Here is a 25,209-nt window from a genome sequence, read left to right on the forward strand (position 1 = left end):
GTATATTAAATAAAAGGAAAATACGGCAGTTTGAGTAATAGAAATTACAATCATAATTTTATACGTAACTAGGAGAGTTTTTGTATCATTATATTTAGTCGCATGGGACCAAGAAACTAAAATGTTTATTATATTTATGAGTATTTGACTAAACGGCGAACGAACGAAATTCAATGTACAAAAAGGAGGTATTATTTGGTACAAGACCATAATTTGCATCAAGATTATAGTAAATTCAAGTATATTTAAATAAATTGTGATATCATTGATTCTAGATTCTCCTTTGTACGAACATGCGTAGAGACCAGCACAGCTGGCAGATGTTTATCGGCGTCTTCCCGCCCGGTAACCGGTTAACAGAATGCGCGTAAATGCATGCGCGAGTGAAAGTAGTTCTGCATGTTTATACTGAGTGCATCGCAGCCTCTGAGTATCGTTTATTTTAATGTATAAAAGTAATTTTATATTCATTTTATAAAACTCTGGAATGTGGGTAAATAAGTGAAGTTTGAGAAACGTGTTTACAATTGTGGAGACGAGAGCGCAGTGATACATTCTTACGTTGCGATACACTTCAGCTGTTTCCCGCCAAAGATCGCCATTACAAAACGCTGTGAGGCGTTGTATGTGCGGTTTGGCTTTGGAATTCGTGATCGAGAAGTGTCAATTTTCTTGTGTTTGTGTGAGAGAAGTACAATTAATCAATAGTGTGGAGTGTTAAGATATGTCAGTATTTAATCGGAGTGAGGAGCAGCGTTGTTTGGAAGATTTGAGACATCACGACGAAGAAGCTATCGGCAGTTTGTGCAGGTAAGCAAACCCGCCCGCCTTGTGACGCGCCGCCGTGTGAGTGGGCGGTATTAAGGTGTTTGAAATTGTCGCCACTTATCGTAAATACTATGTTATTTCACAGATTAGTATATAATTTGGAAATGTCGAAAGTTGGTTGTGCATTTTGTTGGCTTTTAATGTCGACACTGTCAAGTTCAGTTACATTACTATAATATAATATGCGGCGATATCAGTCCCTAGACGTGGCGTGCCTGCCGGTACAGCAGCTCAGCTGTTGGGATCTCGCCATGTTGTCTCATTGAAGTCACATGGCTTTATTTTCTGGGAGTGAAATAGACATTACTAAATTAATACTATATTTATTTAACGTAATGCTAAATTTGTTAGTTGATGACTACAGTAGAAATAAGAAATTGAAGGACTAGAGTGTACATAGTGTTGTGTAGTATTGTATAAAAACCACGTGGCGTGTTGAGAGATGTGTACTATCGGGATATAATGTGTAACATTTTGCGTATGAATGAGCCATTAAATTGTCGCGGTAATACACTTTATTTGCGGTAAGTCACTTTGCTGTTTATAGTATATAAATATGAGTAGTGTTTACGTTCTTTCTTTAATTATACTCGCGTGATTTAAACATTTTTAAACTTACAGCGAATTCATTGCAAGAAGTTAATCATGTTGACATTTGGAATATTGTGATAGAACAGTTATCGATTCTATACGGACTAAATTGAGTTAACCGTGTACTGTCGCAAGTCCAAACGTATATTTGACGTTTTTCACATTAAAATAATATTCATGATTTGGCCAATAGCGTGTATCAGGTCAAGGGCACATAGTACCGCCCCCTTTTATTTGGTTAATGAGCTTGTTAGCGTTAAATGGTCATATTTTGTGCCGTGCTTGCAGTTTATAATTATTGTATAGTTTATAGTCTGGTGCATGCATGCTTAACGCGTCACACCCCTTTCCTTTCAGTAATAAAGTCTGCAGACAACTTGAATCACACGAATGATTCTTGCATGGAATTAGCGGAGGAGGCAAGACCGTGACGTCACCAGAACATATGCTCGTCAGAATGATAGGGACGGAAGAGGGAGTACGGCTGATAATGAAATTAAATATTGAGCTGCATAATGATGCTTATCCCTTATCTAAGAAGTGTGTGTTTCTGACCATGACATCACATCAGCTGTTTATATTAATACGCGGGGAAACTTAGCTTTCTGTGTTGTAGTATTCATAGAATTTACTGTGGATTAGATTTCCAAATCGGTCGTTGATTCATGTATAAAGAATTCACTTTTATTTCATTTTTAATAAATGTTAGATGTTTAGATGTACATTGAAGATCAAGGTATATAAAATAGTTTTACCAAATATACAATAATTAATTAACTGGGCTCGTTTACTCTTTTATTCATCATTAATCATTGTGGCGATTGGACCACTTAACAGAAATGAAAGAACTGAAAATGTCAAGTCTCATTTCCGTTTTGGCCCTACTTTTTGACGGTAAAAAAGGATGAATGAAACATTGAATGGACCGTTGATGACGTCAGTATAAACAGACTGTGCGTGTACAGTTTCCACTAGCATCACGACATTCTCCCCTAGTGACTTCCTCCCGATCCTTGGTAATAGTAATACGGTGTGGGAAGTACGGGCGCCAACAGGGTTCTTCTGTTGTAGGTAGATGAGTTACCATCGGAAACCACGAGGACATCGTCACTTAAAGCGATTATTTGTAGCTTCTAAAATAAGCAACTGTAATTCTGTAAAATGCTGCTAGGCCTACATAGAAGTAGTGAATATTACAAAATTAATTAATTGTATTTTTATTATACGATTTCGTAAGTCTCAGATCTGTTTGATTACTTTGTCCATACGACTAACAATATTTTGTTCAGAATATAGACCTAGGCCCTAATAATTTATAACAACTTAATTTTCTCTATATTAACGTTGGTTTTTAGAGGGCTCATTAATTGCTCTATTGTGGAGCAAATTCTTAAAAATTAGAATACGCTTACCATATGCATATGGTATAGGTCGATCCGTGTAGGTGGGGTATTGCTTCGATACAGAAACTTTGGTTTCTTAAAATCTGACAATTCATAGTTCATGTTTCATATTTTTACTTTTTTAAAGGCAAATTTAAAATGTTTAACCTCCTCAGATTTGATTCTTAGTTCAACCAATCAAAACATTTTTTTTAGCGTTGCTTGTGTTTTCCGTCTCTAAGTTACGAATACGCGTACTAGGTTCGCTGCAATTATTATCGCTGGCCACTTGCATAATTTGATGCAATATATTCCAGGTGAATTTAGACATTTCAGAATTGCCCGTAGTTTGTAATGTCACAACCGGATGATTATAATAATAATAATAATAATAATAATAATAATAATAATGTAACTACTGGTATTTAATCTTCATAAAAACCTTCTATGCACTAGCCTAACTTTTAAATGCCGTGAAATTGATTTAAATGTTATCCATTTGCCCGGAAATATTTTACGACAGCGCTTCTAGATAAGAAAATAAGATTAATACGCTACTACTGTAGGCCTACGTTAATATACCATTTCATTTAGTGCAATTAATGTTCTATTTTATACTATTAATTTCTCTCTTTTTCGTTACCTTATTTCATGTCAGAATTGCCAGACACTATACAGGCCTAGAAGGAAATGTAATTCCTTTCTCATTGTCATGGAATTAAATATAATTAACTTGATTTAGTTTAAATTAACAATGTAATTAAAATATTTTTGTTCCCTAGTTGTATAGGAGTACATTATTCTATACGGAACGTCTGTGGATTGTATAGTTCATTTACCATCATCATGTGCAGTTTGGTGGCTCCTTTGAACACCCACTTAACAGATTTATGACTTACTAAACAAACATCTCTGACCATCCCACCCCGTCCCCCATTCCCATACTGCACCATTACCACCTTCAGTGATATTCTCGTGCAAACTCACGGGATTCTTGGAATTTGGAAAAGATGTGGCAACTCTCCCTCCATATGGAGATAAAATGAAGCTGCCAGTTTTCTAAACGAGGGTTATGATTGGTTACTAACAGGCGAAGACAAGATGTTTGTCATAGGAAAGGAAGTGATTTATTTAGGGGACAGTAGAAGGTCTGTCGGCAAAGTCCATCCTGTGAAACTGCACTCGAGGATATAAAATGATCTATATATTATGTCATCATGACGTTTAGTAAATATATAGCCTACATTGACTGTTTTTTTGTTACCATCATTTAGTATTGACATTGAGTTTGGTCATGAAGAGGATGGCAGGAGAGATATTACGGAAGATGTATGAATGGATTCCAACAGGAAGAAGGAAGAGGGGAAGACCGAAATTGATATGGACACAAGGAATAATTGGAACAGTGGAAGAAAAGGGATTTGAAGATAGGGCATGGGAGAATAGGGAAATGGAGAAAGGCTCTAGAATCGTGAAAATGGGTATAGGAAGATAGCTTAGGACATTGTATTAAAACCTGATAATAAATTAAATGAGTTATTTTTAGTGGCTGCAGATAAGGTAATGTGTTTAGTATAAACTATAAATAAAATTATTAATATAATCTTCACGAGAAGTTAGACATTGAACATTTGCTTTATAACTGTATATGTATAGCCGTATTACCAACTTTTCAGGGGTGGAAAATTTTCTTTTATACAGTATCTTAACGCATTCTGACTGGCAAAGAAAGATCTTTTGCACGGTAATACAGTATTATTATAGCTCATATTTATCGGCGCTACTGTGCCAGTTTTTCACTTTTGATTAACTGCTCACTGCATAAATTTCCATCATCTCTGCAAACCTAGGATTTCGTTGAAGAATCGTTAATAGATTATGCTACTCCCTGTTATCTCTGTATTGATGCAACAATGGATCTTTTTTTTTTTATCCAACGTCAGCACGGATTTGGTGATCCGAGTCATTCTCCTGCGTGCTTTCCAATACAGCTTCGCTTTTGTGGTAGGTTCACGTACTAGGCTAGGGTGTTGGAGACATCTTCCATGACTCTGCAGTTGCTAAGGTGTTCGACATCAATCTCTCTTCCGCTCTTGAAGTTATGACGCAACAATAAATATACAAGCTTTTATTTGACTGCTGTAATCCTTCGGAGTATATAGAACAGGTTCAAGCAGTACACAAGATATTATAAATCCGTTGCAAACTATTTTATAATTTTTAGATTCTGTGAGGTTCAATATTTGTTCAGGGAGCATGAAATGAAAAACTGCGTCGAAATTTTACACATAAGAAGGAAAGATAAAAGTTAAAATCTAGATATTCGGAAATGAGTTTTTTTATTTTATTATAATTGGTTCACTTTCTTTACCAAATTTACTGTATAAATTGTCCAACAGTTTATACATAAAACAATAGGAAATTAACACAAAGCTATTAATTATATACAATGGATGTGACCTGTCCGAAGCGATTGATGGTCCCCCCCCCCCCAATACCCCCGTATTCACCTCTGATCCAGAATGAAACATCCGAAACACCTTGAGATCATTTGTAAGCCGTTTCATATGGCTTCGTCTAGGAATGGACTTTAAATTGACGTAACATCCCCCCCTCCCATTAGACCGCTCCTTTTGAACATTACGTAATTCACTTTCTTCGAGATTCAAAATGCTCTCATTTAACTGATGTACTGTCCTTTTTCTAAAGTCTAATTCTATTGACCCAATAATATTTCTCCCATGAAGATTGATACAAAAATTAGTGGAAGTATTTGTTTATTGTAAACACATTGAAATCGTGACATTATTTCGGGGATGACAGTAACTGTGTTAAATAACCAAGTACTCAACACACACCTAAAATGTTCATGCATTCAATCATCGATAATTAACTCAGTTTCAAGCAACATTCGAATGTTTTCTTTACATTAGCAATAAAATTACGTTATATTGTGTAGCCTACTATCCGGATACCGCAATTGGATGCCTTAAAATGTTCTAATTGTATTATTGTCCTGTGGCGTCTCCGAGGTGGCCCTGCATAGTGCTGACCACACGGTCATGGAGGCCCGCATTGTGAGGGAATCTCTCCTCCCCGACAGCGCATTGGATTATGAGTCTGCCGTTTAAAACAGCGTTGCCACTCAGTCTAAAATTGCCCTCACTTAGCGAAGTATGTGCTTGCGGTACTTCGAAAAGAGCCGGAAAATACCTCCGTTTTCGTCACAACTTTCAGAATGCAGTGCGGATGTTGTTTCTGAGAGGAATCTGCTGGACTATCCATTTGCTGCTGTTAATATGGAAACAGGGTCACCCATTTAGAGAAGGTGGGGAGAAAAACTCTGCTTTGGGGTTGTCAGGCACTTAATTTCCGCGCAAGAATTGTTATGTAATGCATTTTGATTGTATCGATACACTATAGTTTCCCACTAATAAATATAGACGGTAAAACAACTTTTTCTGAATTTTCAATGCATTTGGACATAATTCAGTCTGGATTAGTGAAATGAAACTAATCTTGATTAATTACAGAGTTACTTGTCACAACATCTTGTTTTATCGTATAAATACGATTTAATTTTTCATTTAAGAACGCTTTTAATTGCAAATATATTTGGCGTTAAAATTTGGTCAATATATAATCTTACTTGGAACCGTCTGTCAGGGACAGGGTTCCTTTACGTGTCCTCCAGCTTACTTTTAGTCATAGGGATTTTATTGCCCTCAGCCGGGTTTGAACTCACGAATCTTGGAAAATCGAAAAATCGAAAGAGAATTGAGAGGACAAATTTAAAAGGTACGCAAAACTCGTCCTTGCAAGGGGTTGGGGCTGTACAAAACTAAATATGTGAGCTCCAAGCCTGTTGGCCACTAGTCTCACTCCGGGTTACGCTGCTCCACTGAAGGAGCTCTAGAAAATTTTGAAGGGGAAGCCGAAATTGGACGTAATCTCTTAGGTACCACATACGCGAGGGGGACGGAGATTTGATCAAGTGATCACGGAACGGGGCGAGGAGGAGATGGCTGGTGTTTGCCGTCAGGATGGCAAGACGCTGTCATCTGTTGTTCGATGAACGAATCTTGGATACAACGGTTAGCGTAATATCCTCTAGTCTACAGCACTGACGACGACTGTTTTGTTGTGTTTAAAGCCGTCTCTCGTCACATTGGTTAAAAATTAATTTGTTTTGGATCCTTTATCTATTTTATTTTGCCTATTTATTTTTCTGTTTATTTTTATCATACATGAACATTACGACGAAGTGAAGAGAAGCGACTAGAAGCACTTGAAATGTGGATATGGAGAAAGATGAGCATATGAAATGGACAGACAGAATAAGAAATGAAGCTGTGTTGGAAAGAGTGGGTGAAGAAAGAATGATGCTGAAACTGATTACGAAGAGAAAAAGGAATTGGATGGGTCACTGGCTGAGAAGAAACTGCATACTGTAGGATGCGCTGGTGGAAGGAATGATGAACAGGAGAAGAGTTCGGAGCAGAAGAAGATATCAAATAATAGACATTAGATATATGGTTCATATGCGGAGACTAAGGGGAAAGCAGAAAATAGGAAAGATAGGGTAATAGTGGGTTTGCAGTGAAAGACCTGCCCTTGGGCAGAACAGTATGAATGAATGAATAGGTATTTATTTTCTGCTTTGATCGCGTGTTTTAATATGTAAATTATAATATATTTTAAGTGGGGTTAATTTATTTCAAATTACAGATTATAAAAATTCATTTCGGCAGTCTGTATTTTTTTTATATATATCATTTTTGTATCGTGGGATATCCGCTTTCAATTTTTTATATCGCCAAAGTTTGGAATCAGGAGACACAACAGAGGGTACTTTACCTTACTGTTGTACTTTTTCCAGTCACCTTTCTTTATTGAGAAAGATAAGTGTTTTATTTGCAGTCACAGTATTCCTAGTGATCTTTCCTTAGTTCGTCATCGTTCCTCGAACTGTCATCATAACTAGTATGCTAATGAGACTGACCAAATGTCACAAGTACAAATTTGCACAGGCGTTTGCGTCACGCCAGTTTATTGGCTCCGTAAGTGTAATGTTAAGATTTATGGTTCAGAAGTTAAATTACTGACGTGTCGAAGGAAACAGTCTTGAGTTTTCTTTTTCGTCTAAATGATCAGTCTGCCCGAGGTTTTCGCTGCAAGCTGTATGTGATATTTTCTAATTTGGTCCAGTGGCGACCATTGAGAAAGACTTCTTTTCAATTTTTCCACTCTTACTATTATGTTATTGCTTGAGTTGTGAATATATTATGAAAGTTTGCACATATGGCATAACGAGGCCCTCTTGAATGTAGTAGGCAACAATAAGTGTTAGAACGGACTTGTTCTCAGCTGCGCCATTGATAACGATAACTACCACCACATTGTAGTATGCATAAACCTAAGTGAAATTTCTGAGTTCACTTGCAAAGAATATGGAGTGGTGTTCCGTTATACATGTATGTATATATAGATACACACATAAGTATGCAGATTTCAACAGCTTATTCCTGGATATAGCTTTTTTTATCTAATGTCATATTAATCCCAAATGAATACTTTTCTCAGAAAAATAATTTTCCCCTAAATGTTTGGACTGTTTTGCTCAATAAATAATATTATCCGTATGATTATAGTTACTCGTATCATTAAAGACACTGATAACGTGATAAGGAATTATTTATCCCTTCGATTTTTTTCTCTAAATGGACGGTTTTCTTGTAAATTTACTTCAAAGCTTAACATGAATCGCCATTTCCTGCAATTGGGAAGTCTGGCAACCCACTGGGGTGACTAAGGGACGGAACTCTATTGAGGCCGAGTGCATGTGTGTTTTAGTACGTGAGCTGGAGATGCACTGTTGCCAAACTACGCAGACTTTCAACCTAATTATTCTTAAGTTAAAAAATATAATAGTTTTTTCAATTTATTTTAATGTATTCTGTTGCTCCCTTCAATCTGCACAATTATATCACTTCCACACTGTAAATTAAAACACTACAGAAAGCTCATATAATTTGTCCAATTTTATCATGGTTTCTAGTTATGTCATGTTTGTACGTCAGTTATGTTTCCACATAAAATGACCACCTTCAGCCTGAATGCACTCCTTTAGTCGTGTCGTAAACTGCCATGTTGTTTCAAAATACTAGTTGTTGTTTTCAAATTGGCCAACAAATAAAAGTGCAATGAATTTAGGTCTGGAGAACGCGCTGGATGAGGGATAGCGCATATGTACAGTTCATTTGGCTGTAATTCGGCAACAAGGACAGTGTCTTTGTACCTCCTGACCTATTTACTTGAAGTATTAAGATGTATTTGATTTCTTTGGAAGCGTGTGTGTATGAATTCAGTCGTCGAATATCACAAAATACGGGAAGTAAGGTAAACAAATGTACTTATTATGCACGATTTTCGTTCTAAAATTCCAATGTTGTTTAATATTCTGATTTTAAAAGCAGCGTTATTTTGTGACAAACTGCGTCTGCATAAAACGCAGATGAATTGAAGCAACTGATTTGAACCAGTCTGTAGCAGCTATAAGGAGATATTTCGAAAGTGTGAGGGACTGTGATGACGGTTATATATCAGTAAACCTTGCTTCACTTTGTCCAAAACGTGGGACCGCTCCCATTGAATCGCTCCCGTTTTGTGGACTGTTGGAACCATTGTAAAAGCTTGTGTGATGGTTCATAATTATTATTGATGCTTTGGAGTTTTTTTTTATTATTTTCATGTCATCACACTCACGTGCTTTAGTGTGTAGAATGTAGATCGTTATGATGTTTCTGTCCTTGAAATATGTTGCGGTGTGATTGGCCTAAGCAACAATTATAACTTTGTTACTGCATCGTTAACATTAAGACCATGCACAAGATTGAAGAGCGTGGGGGAATGATGCTTTCTCACGCCCGCCTGTGCAGCTGAGGTGCGTAACCCGAGAGCTTTGAGAAGAGAAGCTGAAGCTAGCAGCAGCTATCTAGCCGTCTGGATAAAATTAAAAGACGCTTCCGTTGGCGGCATAATCTGATTCGCGCCTCCCTCCTTTCTACCCTGTAGTGATGTTAAGATGACATCTTAGAGATTTAGATTATTAGATTCTTGGCAAAACTTGGATTATTGTTACAGAAGTCATTTTCGTGAAATTGTTAGTTTCAAATTGTGTCTTACGAAAACCGGCGAAACCGCTTATTTTACAGTATTTTACTAATTTTTTTCACTCCATTTTCCTCTTTATTTTGTCATTCCTACAGCAAAATTATAAGCACATAGGTCTATTGATAGACTTATTACTGCTCTTTGTTATTTTTGTGAATTTTTGCCAGAGTGTTATTAGTAGGGGGCGGATGTTGATGGAAAGTCATCTTATTTTTCACATTAGGACGATGCCTATTAATATAGAAATCCTTTCTATGTTAATATCAGCTTTAAAAAGTAATTTCTTATATTGCATTTTTGTCGTTTTTGAACTAATAGGTCTTTTTTATATTTTTTCGGCATTTTTTGGTCATTTTTAATACTTTGAAGAACTTTTAGATCATTTGGAATGCATTTTACTTTCTTCTTCACTGATTGGTCTGTTAAATCATTTTCTAACCAAATAGTTCAGTAGTAATTACTTACTCAATAAGTGAATAACAGTGAAATTTGAGTTTTGTAGTTTGGAACAGACTCTAAAGTCCATCCCTCATTCCACTAAAGGCTTCCTTTCCCACAACGGAAGTATCTAGTATAAAATGCTTGACAACAGCATAGTTTAAGTGAGGACTTTGACCGCTACTGTTCTTTTGTCGGAACGAAGGTGTCTTTAGAATTTAGGGATGTCTACTGTAGTAGACAGTATTTTTAACACAAAGATTGGAAGAATGCACGTTGCGCCCACAATTTGTTTTGTCATTCACACTCCATCTGGAAGATCTGGTAACAAAAGTGAAGCACGGAAGGAGGAGACGGAGAATGAAGGCACTGATATGGACCACCCCTGATTGAAATACATTGTAAACCCTCATTAAAATCTATAGTTTTCCCTTAAAAGCCATTTCGTTGCATGTTTTTTCCCTTAATAGCCAAATTCCAGAAAGTTGCCTCTCTCCGAGATTTGCAGGGCAGTCATTGAAAGAAGATGACTAATTTTTAAGAAGTTGTGGTGCGAGTGCGGTGAATAATGTCATTTTTTCCATTAGTTTAAGGGCATTTTAATGATCATTTTAAGTAGATTTTTAGGTCATCAACATCCGCCCCCTAGTTATTAGATATTAGGAGATTGTTTATCGTTTATTTGTAGCATAGGCAGGGATACGGGGAGGGGCATAGAGAGGCATTGTCCCACTGGGTCAACGTGATATAGGTTACCCTCTCTCTCTAGTATTAGGTATATGAAGAAAGCATAATGCATAAGGATTTTTAATTTTGCGAACTTTAAGAAAATTTGTGCATTTTGTGGGCTAAAGAAGCTGGAGTGTCAAGTGGGAGGAAAACGAACACTTCCGAGATATTCTTCTGTTTGAGTTTAAGGCAGCGGTGGTGGCTCGAAACATTTGTGGCGGTGGAGAATGCCATCGGAGAAAGTATTGTAAGAAAATGGTTCTATCGTTTCAACACATAACACCCCTACAAAAGCTAGTGTCCATTCAATAAAGATGATATACGTCTGATGAGACAAAGAAGGCGTCGCGTGCTACAAATTACTTCCCAGGAATATAACCATACCTGCTGACATTTATTTCCAACAACTCAGACGCCTTGCGGCCGCAATTGAAGACTGCATAAAGTGCTGCTGTAACATGTACTTGTAAATGCACGCCCGCACTCCGCTAACATGACGCAAGCAGCTATCGAAGAGCTTGGTTGGAAGGTGATTTCACATCCCCCATTCCTTATCCCGCGCCCTCAGATTTCCACCTTTTTCTTTATCCAACAATCTTGCAGAGTTTCCATTCATATCCTAAGCCCACATTTTCAGCTCATTTTGATCTACACGTCAGACAGACACATGCAAAAAACACATGTGACTTGGGACCAGCACGCCACCATTCTCCATCTGAGATTTATAGCTATACAAATATCTCCGGTACAAGAATATTGCAATTTTTATATAAGAGGAATTATGGTTATGGTTACTGGAAAGAATATTCTACACCTGTTCGTATGAATATTTCGCCCAACTATGGTTTCGGAATTCTCTTTTATACCGCGGTCTTGTCACGAATACTGCATGAAATCTGGGCTGCCTATGCGCGCGCACGTGTTTTCTTTGGTTTGTGGCGTGCGACAGTACAAACTGACCACGAGTGAAGTCTTTAATTTGTCTTCATCCCTGACCTGGATACCAGATTGATCATTTATTATTTATTGACCGAAGTTCGTGTCTTTTTCTGGGTCTGCTTTGCACGAGAAGTTGAGAAAAAGTTGTCTATTATGTGTGATAAAATGTAAAGTGGCTACAGAAACAGATTCTTTCGAAATTGGCTACATCGCAAATATAGGCCTCCTCATATGGGAATGCAAATGAATGGATCAAGAAATTATTTTAATCCAAGTAAACTTTATGAGCATAATTTCCCCCGTTTATCGTCAGATATCTTTTGAAATACATTATGAACGTTATCAGAGAAACGTCGTCGGTGCTGTAATGTGCGTTTGTGTCTTTAATTTTACTTTAATTTTCATTGTAAGAAGAGTGAATATTTAGTTTTAGATGTTGTATAAAAAATTTAAATTAAGAACTTTATCTCCCGTCTTCTTCGAATTGATTTTCTCCAAAATATGCTTACGTTACTAGAGGTGGCAGTTTTCATTAATCTTAACTATGTAAATTGCTATTTCCTTTATGGCTGTATATTCATGCTCTATTGGTAATGTTTCCAAGTTAGTATGCATTTGGTTATACAAATCCAACTATTTAAATACGATTTATTGTTCCTTTATTTCGTCCTTTGCCCATTCGTCATCTGGAGAAATCTGGGTGTTTGTAAGGGAGTAAAAAAGAAAAAGAATCATCCCCTTCATTCAAGTTTGTGTGTGCTCCTTTGATCTGTCGTGTATTGTGGATGCAGAAGAAAGGTCAGGTACCTTACCTTGTCAGATATTTTCTGCTTACTATAGTGTTATATGTTGCTTGGATAAGTTCTTTTTAATCGACCTTCTCTCCTAGCCCTCATTGTTCGCAGTTTTGAATGGAACTGAGGTTTCTTTATTCAGCTTGCCTTAGCCCCCTTCCATCAACGCATCTTTGAAATTTGTATGAAGGGTTTCTTTCGTTCGTGCTGTGGGAAAGGAAGTGTTTGTGAGGTATTTGTCTCATCCATATCGAAAAGCATGCTGATAACGTTTGGGAGTTCGTCATGTCACAATGAGAGTAAAACTCAAAAGCATTATAATAAGCCCAATAGCTTCTCTGTAAATTTGCCATCTAAGAACAAGCTTCAGAGGCCTATTTCATACAAGTAAATTTTTGTGTGACTAATTCATATCGCTTTTTTTTTTTTTTTTCCACAACCTCTAGTTAAGTATTACTAATTAGTGACAATTGCGTTTTTCTCTTCCACAGAAATATTAGTCATTAACTTCCTTTTCTTATATCAAATGTCTAAAATACACTATTTTCTGCTATGAAAGAGGTTTCAATAAAATTGTGTACATTTTCCTCTTAAGGATTATTTCAATCCTGTAAAATACTCACTCTTTCATCGCTATATGTATTGCAGTGTTTGTTATATACCAAAATGGATATAGATAATTTCCCTTTGAACTTGCATTTTCAGGAACACCATACGAGAAGTTGTAAAGATATAAGACTTGATTTATGCAGATACAAGCCTACACAAAACAGTTTTTATTATATGTCTCTGAAGTTTTATAATAGCTTACCTAATTCAACTACAAATTTAAATTATGATTCATTCAAATCGTTAATTAAAAGAAAATTGTATGAACACAGTTTGTATAGCATTAACGAATATTTTAACTTGACAAATAATTTTGTATGATTTTATTTATATTGACGTTGCTATGCATAAGGTACTTATGTCCAAGCAATAAAGTATCTATCTATCTATCTATCTATCTATCTATCTATCTATCTATCTATCTATCTATCTATCTATCTATCTAGCTATCTATCTATCTATCTATCTATCTATCTATCTATCTATCTATCTATCTATCTATCTATCTATCTATCTATCTATCTATCTGTTTAAATAATAAAACAATATATTGCATGTTTCCATTGTAACACTAAACTTTGGAAGAACAAAGGGCACAAAACTGAAAGTAAAATTAATCGAGCGAAAACGAAATAAAATCACTTAATTAATTTTGTTTTATTCTGATACGTTTCTAAAATTATCGCATAGCGGAAAATTAAGTAACGTAATAGCAGTATATGTGCTGAAAAACTTAACACTGCTATTAAATAGTAGTGGAAGACCAGTGAACTGCATTCAATACAACTTTAGTGCTGCATTCTCAGAACAATGCGTTCCTTAGCTTCGTATTGGGGATAGTACTGGTTTTACGGGTTTCTGATGCTGATAATAGATAGAGCTTATCGAGTACTCGACTAAGGATGTGGCCTGGCTCTGTCAGCTGAGGCAGGATGTCACACCTGTCAGCATCGGATTCACATATACTACCCGGGTCACCTGTGGAACAATCATCGCGATAGGGCGCACAATAGAGGGACAGATTAAGCCTAAATTCACTATGGTCTGCCAAGATGCAGTAGTAACAATTCTGCTTGACAAAAAAAAAAGTTAAATAGAGAACTCATTTATTCTAAGAACATGAAATCACAAGTTTCTCTGAAGTGTGCTATACATGTGTATTTCATGAGTTGGATATCTTCGGCTAAATTTCTTGTTAAAACCGTCAAGTTGTGTAACTTCATTTGGCAACCTTTCTTTGATCATGTTGATTACGTGAGTGTTTCTCAGACTTCAACCCCAGTCAGTGATCTTCTTTTCTGTATAAATACAAGTGAAATCTGTTTCACAAATGTGTACATTGCTGTTGTTCCTAATCTTATCCATTGCGTTTAAGCATTAGGTGTTAGAAAGATGTTTGAAAATTCTTATAGACGCTCTAACTTTGTCAGTGTTTACATTTTATTATCCTCTCTTTCATTTTAACCGCTGCGAAAGTCAGCACTGAAATGCCTTCATTAGTTCTCCATTAGTAACTACATTGTTTTCTTTAATGTACTATACTTAGGAGTTACTGTACTAATCTGCTCAACTGTACGTACAACCACTGCCCCGTTGAATCACATCTTGCCAATGATGAATAATATCGGCAATTCAGTGGAGTCTTTCATTTTCTGGTAAACCTTATGCAATCAATGAATGAATAAAAGAGAGGGAAATGAGAGAAGGAACTTTAAAAAGTACGCAAAAACGCGTCCTTGCAAGGGAGTTCGGGGCTGAGAAAGACTGGATATGTGAGCTCCAAGCCTGTTGACCACTTGTCTCACACCGCGATTCGCTGCTCTACTGAAAGAGCTCTAGAAAATTTTGAAGGAGAAAATGCCGAAAATGGACGTAACCTAATAGCTACCACATAACGGGGGGCAAGAAGGAGACGGTGGAGATGCTGACTGCAGGATGGAAGAAGAAACGCCGGAAGTTGTAAGTCTGCATATTGAAAGGTAATGTGTCCTTTGGCAGTGCGAGTGGAGTCAAGTAAACTTGCTCGTGCAACAGGTGTGATGTTAGAAGGCTAACCTTTCCTACCTCCTTAAAATCCAATGCGATGTAGGTTAGGGCATTAGCTTTGAACCAACACTTGATAGACACATTGCAGGCCTCTCTAGTCGTGTGTTCAGCACGGCACAGGACAGCACTTGATAATTGACAAACGCCCAGTCCCAATGACGGAAGATAAATCTAGCATTGCTCACGCCGTGAATCCAACCACGGACCACTTGGTTGCGCTACTCACAGCGTTAGCGGCGGACGTCTTTTGAAAGAAATAACATTCGATATTTCCTGACCGACATAGAACTCCTTGCAGATTTCGAGGATGTTTACGTTTTGTTTTACAGCTCCATCCTCAGACAGAGAAATATTAATGTAAAAATTTCAACATTTAAATTTAGTGGACAGTCATGATATACGGCGTAAGGAACACTCATCCATAGTAATATGTGTATGTAATCATATTCATTCATTTCATAGCTCTCCGCCTAAGGACAGGTCTTTCACTGCAAACCGAGCATTTTCCTATCTTCTCTCTTCCTCTTAGTCTCCGCGTACGATCCGTATAAAATTATCTTAATGTTATCATTTGATATCTTCTTCTGACCCGAACTTCTTTCCCGTTCATCATTCCTTTCAGTGCATCATTCAATAGGTAGTTTCTTCTTAACCATTGACTCGGCTAATTTCTTTTTCTGTTCCTGATTGTTTCATCATTACGCTGTCTGTCCATTTCACACGCTTCATTCATCTGCATATCCACATTTTAAATGCTTCCAATCGTTTCTCTTTACTTCGTTGTGATGTCCGTGTTTCTGCCCTATACATTGCCACACTTCACATACAAAGCACTTCACTACTCCCTTCCTTAGTTCTTTTTCTGTTGAAAGCTTTCTTTGCCATTGCTATATTCTTTTTGATTTCCTGGCAGAGTATACAAATATGGTAAACAAAATATTCAGTCGGAAGGATTTTCACATGTCAGCAAAACATTCTGAATTATAAAGAATTATGGTATTGTTGGTCCTTATTAATGTGTGACAAGAGTGAAAAGCGACAAAGTTTGATACGTGTCACATAATGGTAGCGATGATTAATGATACATTTTTATTAGTATACTAGCCGTACCCGTGCGCTCCGCTGCACCCGTTAGAAATAAATATAAAGTAATTACATAATTAAAATAGGACGTTTGATCCAGGGAACATTCGTTTTTGATAGAAGGATAAATCGTTTAATATGTTATTTAATTTAAATTGTATTTAAATAATTAAAATTCGATCATTTTGGTCCAGAGAGCACTCATTTGGTGCAATGACAATTCCTTTAACATGTTTCTTATTTGTTATTACATGCAACCATAGTTTAATGAAGATTGACATATAATTTAGTTTTAATGTGTATACTTCATATTACTTGCTATATGTTTCCATTGAATTATGGTAATAACTTAATTTTAACCCTGTTTTCTACGTCTTCAGTAAATGGCGCTTGGCCCACCATGGTTCTGAACCCTTCAAATAACTTAAATAGTGATACAGCATAAACAGTGATATGTAATTATATTTCTTTCTTTCGAAAATGTAAGAATTCACGATCTCCTATGTACCATTGCCATGGAATGAATAAATGCGTTTTTTCTTCCTACTCAAAAATTTTATATTTTGCACATAGGAGTTACTGCAGGATCAACAACGCTATAATCTGAGGCGGCGGTGAAAATGTATTGTATTGTTATTTTAAAAGTCTTGTATACCCTTAAATTTCACTCAGAAGTTACTGTAATAACATTATAGAATTATGTCCATCTAGAGAAACTACACTTTCCAAAGGTGAAATAATAATTAAACAATTAATTAGCTTTCGATATTACTTCATACAAACACAGAAACATTCTCTGTAGGCTATGTTTAATAGCTTTCGATTGTTGTTATCCAAGTCCCCTTATAGACGAAGTCATTTGTTTTTATTTCAATACAGCGCCTTAGATGGCGTTGTTATTGTAATTTTAAAACTCATTTATCTCATTAAATATCAGTCCTATCAAAATTTTGTATAGAATAAAACTTATCGGAAATCATTTTTAAAGAAACTTTTGTTATGTAACATTTTTCATGAAAATTAATAATAGGGAGATATTTCGATTTATTTAATTCAGGCCCCCTTATGACCCCCCTTTTAAATAAAGTATTTTGAATGTCGTATAGCCTAAAATCTAAGTTACAACGAACTTAATTCATATTCCAATTTTCATATACATCGGTTCAGCCATTATCGCGTGAAAAGGTAACAAACATCCAGACAGACAGACAGACATACAAACAAAAATTTCAAAAAAGCGATTTTCTGTTTCAGGATGGTTAATTATACATGTTAGCACCAATTATTTTTGGAAATCGAAAATTACCAGAAAAATTTTGGCTACAGATTTATTATTAGTATAGATTAGCAAAATTAACTTTCCGGAACCAACATTGGATTGTAGTCTGGACAGACTCTGTAATGCCAATGAATAAGACCACAGCATTTGTTAACAGTACCGTATGTGAACTGCTTATTAAAACCATAAACATGTTTCTATATGATTGGCGAGGTATTGGAAATGGTCGAGGCCTTTCACTAGCCGTGTTGAAAGACGACACACTCACGTGATGATCCGTGGTGGACCTTAAGTACAGCTTTCACCTTTTCCAAGAAGTAAGCCTCTTTGACAATGGTGTGACCCTCGGTACACGTTTTTGTAATGTACTTGGATTCGTATACAGTTTATTGCATTGTGTTTGGCCGCCGGCAGAGAATGAATCTCGGCTGTAATTGTAGAATAATGCAGTACGTAATATTTTGGTTAGTATTGAGTATAGTCCAGGTCAGCTTACTTCATACCTTAAGGGTGAAACCTTACCATTTCCCCCCATTACTACATATGCTAGTGGATTGTGGTGATTTTCTAGTTTGCAAGTTGAATTTTCTTTTGCCAACTTCGTTTCGAATTTCGATACTGACAAATACTACAAATGGTAGTGATTTTGTAACTAGTATGTTGGCAGCTGAGACAAATATCGACAATATTTGTCGGTACTGGAGTTCCATGAAATTGTTATTGGAAATTAGTGAAATTTGAACATACTAATAATAATTAATAAATATCAGTATTAATATTAATACATAATAGTTATTTTATGTGTTGCGCTGTTATAATCCAATACTATAGTGAGGTAAATTTTCGGTGTTCAGTACTAATAATTTCATGTGGTCAAACAAAATACATTTTTAGGTTAGGTCTCGTGAGTCAATTGTTTAGTCAAACCAATGAATTTCGTATTGCCAGACAAAATACTTGACATGTTGATCCCTTTCTCGTATAGTTTGCCTTCGAAAATATGTTACAAATTAATTAATTGTTTAGAATAACCTTCCAACATAAAGTAAGGTAAGTAAATAAGTCATTTAGTACGAAGGATCGTGTAATAGTTGCTGTTTAGGAACTGTTCTTATGTGACCCTCACTATATATGGGATTTCTCTTGTTATTTATGGGTTATTCGCAATATAGCCAGGCATATTGTGAGTCATTGATAATTTCATCCTCCATTGTTGGTATGAGAGTCCCTTCATTGTCATCACCATAAATGAATTTAGGGTTATGACCATTAGGATCTGTTCCTGTTTGCGAACTACCAGTTAATACTGTAATAAAAAGAATATAATTTACAAAAAAGGCAATTATAAAGCTAAACTGCATATTAAAGAAAGCAATGCTCTGTGAGTAATGTTGACAGTAGCCATGAAAGGAAGACATTTGCGAAGGGCAATGTTTTAGTGTGGAAGTGAAATTGTAACTGTGAGTTGCAAGCTAAAAGACGTAAAGACCCCTGAAAATAAGCAAATTTATTTTAAATATTTACCGAATGTGTTACGTTATTTTATTTGTACACAGTAATTTTCTATTTTTATTACATGGCCGGTATATAAAGTCTGTAACATTTACGAAGTTTAAAAAGCTTTATTTAAAAATCTTAGCTTTCAGGACATTAAAAGACATTAAAAATTATTAATAAGTCGAATAACATTATTGAACTATACATGTGGAACACTTACTATGAAGGCCCATCTTGTAACAGTGGTGGTAAAGGTACTGATTACCTAACAATTCGAGAGGCCTTTGTTTTCCCGTACAACTTCTCAGTATTGTGTCCGTCCGTGGCGAGATCGACGTCTGACGTAAACACGGTTTCGTTTCCGAAAGAGAGCTATTCTCCTCGGCTTTGTTGAAGCGAGATTTAAAAATACCAAGGTAACTGTCGGCCAGACAGTGAGATTAAAACAAGGTGACTCGCCCGTACACACGTGTGTACTCGGCATAGTCCGGTTGTGAACGTAATAGCATTGCAGGCTGAAGGTCACGTTGTTGACTGTTCTTCTGCGTCTGCGGTGTACCTGGTTTGAATCTCGATTGTGTAGGAACCAATCGTGTGTGACGTCACAGCTGCCAGGTGCATCGGAATTCATTCTGAACCAGTGTTCTAGGTTAACGGATCTGCAAGAGTACAATAATTTATTCCACGTTATTCTCGTCTTTTGCGCGTTTCCTCGTTTCCTTGAGGAACGGTAGTGATATAAATGATTGCATTATGTGACGCAATAACCTTACTATTCGTTCACAAATTTGCAGACTTAATCAGTTTCTGATCATTACTTTTGTGCTTAGGAAGTGAGAAGCTATTAATTACAATTCGTACTAGATTAAGAAATTATTAATAATCACTTTACTAAAATTATTACTATACGTCAATTTCCCCATGTATTGTGGGTCCCTATCACCACGGCATGGCACGTCTTCAGGTTGCGGATAGAGAAGACGGGCTCCAAATATGGAGGGTAGCTGCGAATATATTGAATAAGCAGTCGTGGACAGCCGATAAGGGGTGGTCCTCCAGCATGGGGGTTGGGCGAAGGGCTAACAACCCATCACCGTAAAAAAACAGCTTGTTATGAAATCTTACAATAAGACTCAGAATGGGACTGATTCTCTGACACTACCACAGCAAAGGAATAAGGTTATGAGATTTGGAATTTAGAACGTAACTAGTCTTTATAGAACAGGTGGGGTAACATTAGTAACAAAAGAACTAGCGAGATATAGAATAGACTTCGTGGGAGTACAAGAGGTTAGGTTAGATGGAAATGGCATGTCACAAATAGGAGATTACTTGTATTATAGGGAAGGAAACGGTGATCATCAATTAGAAACAGGATTCTTTGTTCATAAAAGAACAAAATCAGCAATAAAAAAGGTCGAATTTATCAGTGACAGGTTATCGTATTTAGTACTTAAGGGTAGATGGTGCGATATCATAGTTATAAATGCTCACGCCCCTACAGAAGAGAAAGACGACCATATAAAGGATAGCTTCTATGAGGAATGGGAACACACTTTTGATCAGTTATCTAGATATCACATTAAAATTTATTGGGGGATTTCAATGCTAAAGTAGGACGGGAGGATATTTTTAAACCGATTATTGGAAAAGAGAGCCTACACGTAACTAGTAATGACAATGGAGTTATGTTAGTCAACTTTGCGACATCAAAAAATTTAATTGCCAACAGTACAACATTCCCCCATAAGGATATACATAAATATACTTGAACTTCTCCAGATGGATTGACACACAACCAAATAGATCACATCTTGATAGATAAACGAAGATATACTAGTATAGCAGACATTCGAACTTTCTGGGGGGCAGACTGCAATTCTGACCATTATTAGGTAATTGGAGAATTAAGAGAAAGACTACCAGTAGCCTAGCGAGTAGAGCAACAAGTTAATATTAGTAGATTCAATATATTAAAGGACGAGGAAATTAAGCAACATTATCAGGTCGAAATTTCAAATAGGTTTGGCACTTTAGAAAGCTCCGACGAAGTTGAGAGCCGATCTACCGGAGGAGCTTCAGTGGGATGGCTACTGATTTCATTTCAGGGGGTTGGGAATTATGTCATTGCATGCATATACTTTCAAATAAGTCGAATTCATTCTTTTACTCCTTATTCCCGTAATTCACGATATAATATATGTGGATGATGTTTGGGTAAAGGGAGATAAGTCATAAAAATGAGTTTTGAGAGAAATTAAAATTAAACTTCGGACTCTTATTGCAAATAATTATCTACACAAATAAAATACTTCAAATGCTAGTATTATTTTGTTTTTTGCACACCCGCATTTGCATAAAAAATAACTTAATTCCCTTTACCCGGACACTATCGACATTATCTTCGGCACTGCAACCACATGTTCGGTTCTAATATATTACGTCCGTATTTACCTACTCTTAAGACATTTTTGGATGGACAGATTGAGACTCTCATTATGACGTGAGGGTTAATGCAATCCAGGGTCTCCACAAGTCATAACAGAGAATCACATTGTCATTTAAGATGCACGCCCTGTGGGAATAGAACCCATACCCACTATCCTATCACCGTCGCCGCGCGATGTAAGTTCCATTAAATAATGTCCGAGAATGTTCACTATAGAGTACAGACGATTGCAACACTAGTTCGTCTTTGTGAATGAGTTGCGTCCGCTGAAGTGACTGGCATTAGCCACGACATTGCGATTGTACTTACCGGTATCTGCAGTTGGCGTTAAATACTTCTTCCTCTGGCAGTATAGCGGTCGAAGCGTGAAGGTCATTAACTACTACTAAAGTTGGGGTAAATATTGTAGACGTACTTTCACATACACGTGTTATGTTAATTCTTTCCTTTTCCATGTGTTTTAACGACTGGTTACTTGTTCAAAAGGCTGGTAATCTTTTAATAAGTACGAAGTAAGAGTTTGAAGTTACGACATTTTGAATGCGAAAGATAAGTTTGGCGTAGTTTTTAGAAGCCATCTGCAGCCATAAACGTATGTAGGAGAGAAGGTGTTTGTGGGAATATTCTGTTGTTGCTGTGCTGATGTGTCTATGGTTGCTCCTGGGAACAGTCGTGCGTGGGAAGTTTTACAATTTTGGGAAATGCACTCCATGGGGCTGACTTTAACTCAGGCTGTCCCATAGGGCTGTACTTGGCTTTTACTCTATAATGCTCAAGATAAAAATAAATTATTATACGTAGTACCCTAGATCATATATACCCAGATTTCTCGGCGTTATAGACTTTGACGGTAACAACTTATGTCAGGTTTACTATGCTGCCATCTAGTAATTACATAAGGAGTCACGTCATAACTCCCATTTGAATTGCATTAGCGACTGTATTGCCATCTCGTGTTCGTTTACGGACCGGTGGTGATCCTGGCTGTTGTTCTCTTCAAAGTGCAACTGATTTTAACATAGGAATGAATAGTCTATATGTGATGGGGTAGTACATATCGTACTCCGTTCATCAAACGTTGTGTTAGTGTTGTTATGTTATAGCATGTATATAATCTGTGCCATATAATGTTGTCCATCATCATCATCATCATCATCATCATTATCAAGGATTAGTGCAGCTCTCATGTTTCATGTCATTGTCTTGGAGACCTTTCTACATGTATATGGCCAGAAGGTTGATGTCTATGTGTTCGTAGTGGAATGCTTCTGGTTATCTGTTCTCAAGAGATGATTCTTCCACCTTTCCCTGTATATTATTGTAGTGGAATGCTCTGGTATTATCTGTTCTCAAGAGATGATTCTTCCACCTTTCCCTGTATATTATTGTAGTGGAATGCTCTGGTATTATCTGTTCTCAAGAGATTATTCTTCCACCTTTCCCTGTATGTTATTCTTCCACCTTTCCCTGTATGTTATTCTTTTCTAATTTATACCACAACTTTTTATGTTTTAATCATTCTGCTATATTATTTATCCTTTTTCTTCTTTTTGCAATGTCTTGATTATTTTATATGCAAACTGTTGTCTGCCATGTATACAATTTTCTACCTGACTTATTAAATTGTATCATGATTCTTGATGTCCTCTTCTAGCAATAGATTTTCAAGATTTCTTTTCTCCTGATAATCCTGTTTTGGTTCTTCTGTTATATTTTGGAGCTACTTCTTATATGCGTCCTTTATGTCACCAATTGCTTTTTTAATTCCGTCATCCTCAACCCAATATGAGCAAATGCTGGGTAACTTTCGGTGTTGGACCCCGGATTCATTTCACCGGCATTATCACCTTCATCTCATTCAGACGCTAAATAACCTAAGCTGTTGATAAAGCATCGTAAAATAACCTACTAAAAATTCCGTAATTCCAAATTTTTATCCCTGCTTTTCTTCGATGTTTCTTCCTGTACCGGTTCTTTCATCTGCTTCCCTTTTAGTTGTTTCTACTATATTAATCCATTCTTTGTCTATATCATCTTCTTTTATAACTTCCAATATATTATTTAATCTTTCTTGATACTCGGTTCGTGTAATTTATTATTTCCTTTCGTCTTCCATTTAATCATACTCTGGTTTTTCTCATAAAAATATAAAGCTTTGAATATAAATATGGTCCGTTGTATTCTTGTGTCTCTCGGTGAGATTCCAGCTACAGGAAATTATCAGATTCATTCAGGATGTATCGGCATACAACATTATTTTGTCACTGGTTACTAGACATTTTTGACTTTAAATAATGTATCGTAGTAAGTCATGACCATCCATAACTCGGTTGTTAAGCCTGGTTTTATTGATAAAGTAACAGGATCTCCGCTATGGCAAAAAAAAAAAAAAAAAGAACAGTGTCTTGTGTAAACGTCTGGGACAGTAGTTGATAGAGTACAAGCGCTATTTGTAGGAGTTGTGATATTCCACTGGACTTGTCTGCTTTTTTTTCTTTCGTAAACAAGTCTGATAAAGTAGAGTAGATAATATGTTCAAGTAAATAATCTACACTACAAGGAACCATGTTCGAAAGAATTGACGAAAAATTAATAATTTAGGTTTGTTGAATTTTACCGGGACAATTAGTAATTATTTCAATATATCCCTCAACTATATTCTGTAACCTTCTCATCTTTGTTGAAAGTTCTCTCAAAAGAGGAAGAAGCATGTTCATCATGTCAGTACTATTTATTCTACCCATTCCCTTTTTCTCATATCCTATCTTTCACACTAAATTTTTCTGACAGTACTTTTTCAAGAATTACATTTGTCAAAGTTCTTGAACTTTTTTTTTCGCAATTGAAATGTGACTGTTGATGATTAGTTTATTGAGTTCTAAAATGACGTCGCGATAAATTCCACTTTGCAGGTGTCTTATAAATCATGAACGTGTATGAGTTGGTCAAAATTGACAATTAAATCGTCTAATTTTTAGAAAAAACATTCCCTCCCCGCCACAGTCAGTGTATGACATTTCTTTAACAAAAGACGTTGCTGTTGGGAAAATTGTGGACCATAATTAATACTCCGGCGTTGAAAGTGTATGAACACATTCTGTTTTAATGCCTCACAACTTTAGTGGTAGTTTCTCTCTTTCATATTTTAAAACTTTTCAACTGATATCCTTTGGGCGAATTTCCTCTTACAAGTCTGTGTGACAACTCCAAATGTATTACGGCATTGAACATGAGACTCTTTTCTATACGTAATATTTTATTAGAGTTTGACGGAATGTACTTCGCAAAACAAAGGTAAACGGAAATACAGACGTCTTATAGGCGCCGCGTCGGACGTCTGTTTTGGCGCAAGACGCCGACCGTCTGTCGGGC

General features: G+C 36.3%; 1 protein-coding gene across 2 annotated transcripts in view; it reads left to right on the forward strand.

The window, feature by feature from the left end:
* The first annotated feature begins 393 nt into the window (after window positions 1-393).
* LOC138709023 (transcription factor AP-4-like) overlaps window positions 394-25,209 on the forward strand; it is a 308,661-nt gene continuing 283,845 nt past the window's right edge. Inside the window, exon 1 of one of the 2 annotated variants that reach the window (XM_069839484.1) lies at window positions 394-810. In XM_069839484.1, the coding sequence (XP_069695585.1) occupies window positions 725-810 (86 nt within the window). In that variant the 5' untranslated portion in view covers window positions 394-724. Of the gene's footprint in view, window positions 811-1,222; window positions 1,353-25,209 lie in introns of those variants that run through there. The other variant, XM_069839485.1, reaches the window with a different exon arrangement.

The sequence above is a fragment of the Periplaneta americana genome, chromosome 11, assembly GCF_040183065.1.
Source record: "Periplaneta americana isolate PAMFEO1 chromosome 11, P.americana_PAMFEO1_priV1, whole genome shotgun sequence".
NCBI classification, from domain to species: Eukaryota; Metazoa; Arthropoda; class Insecta; order Blattodea; family Blattidae; genus Periplaneta; species Periplaneta americana.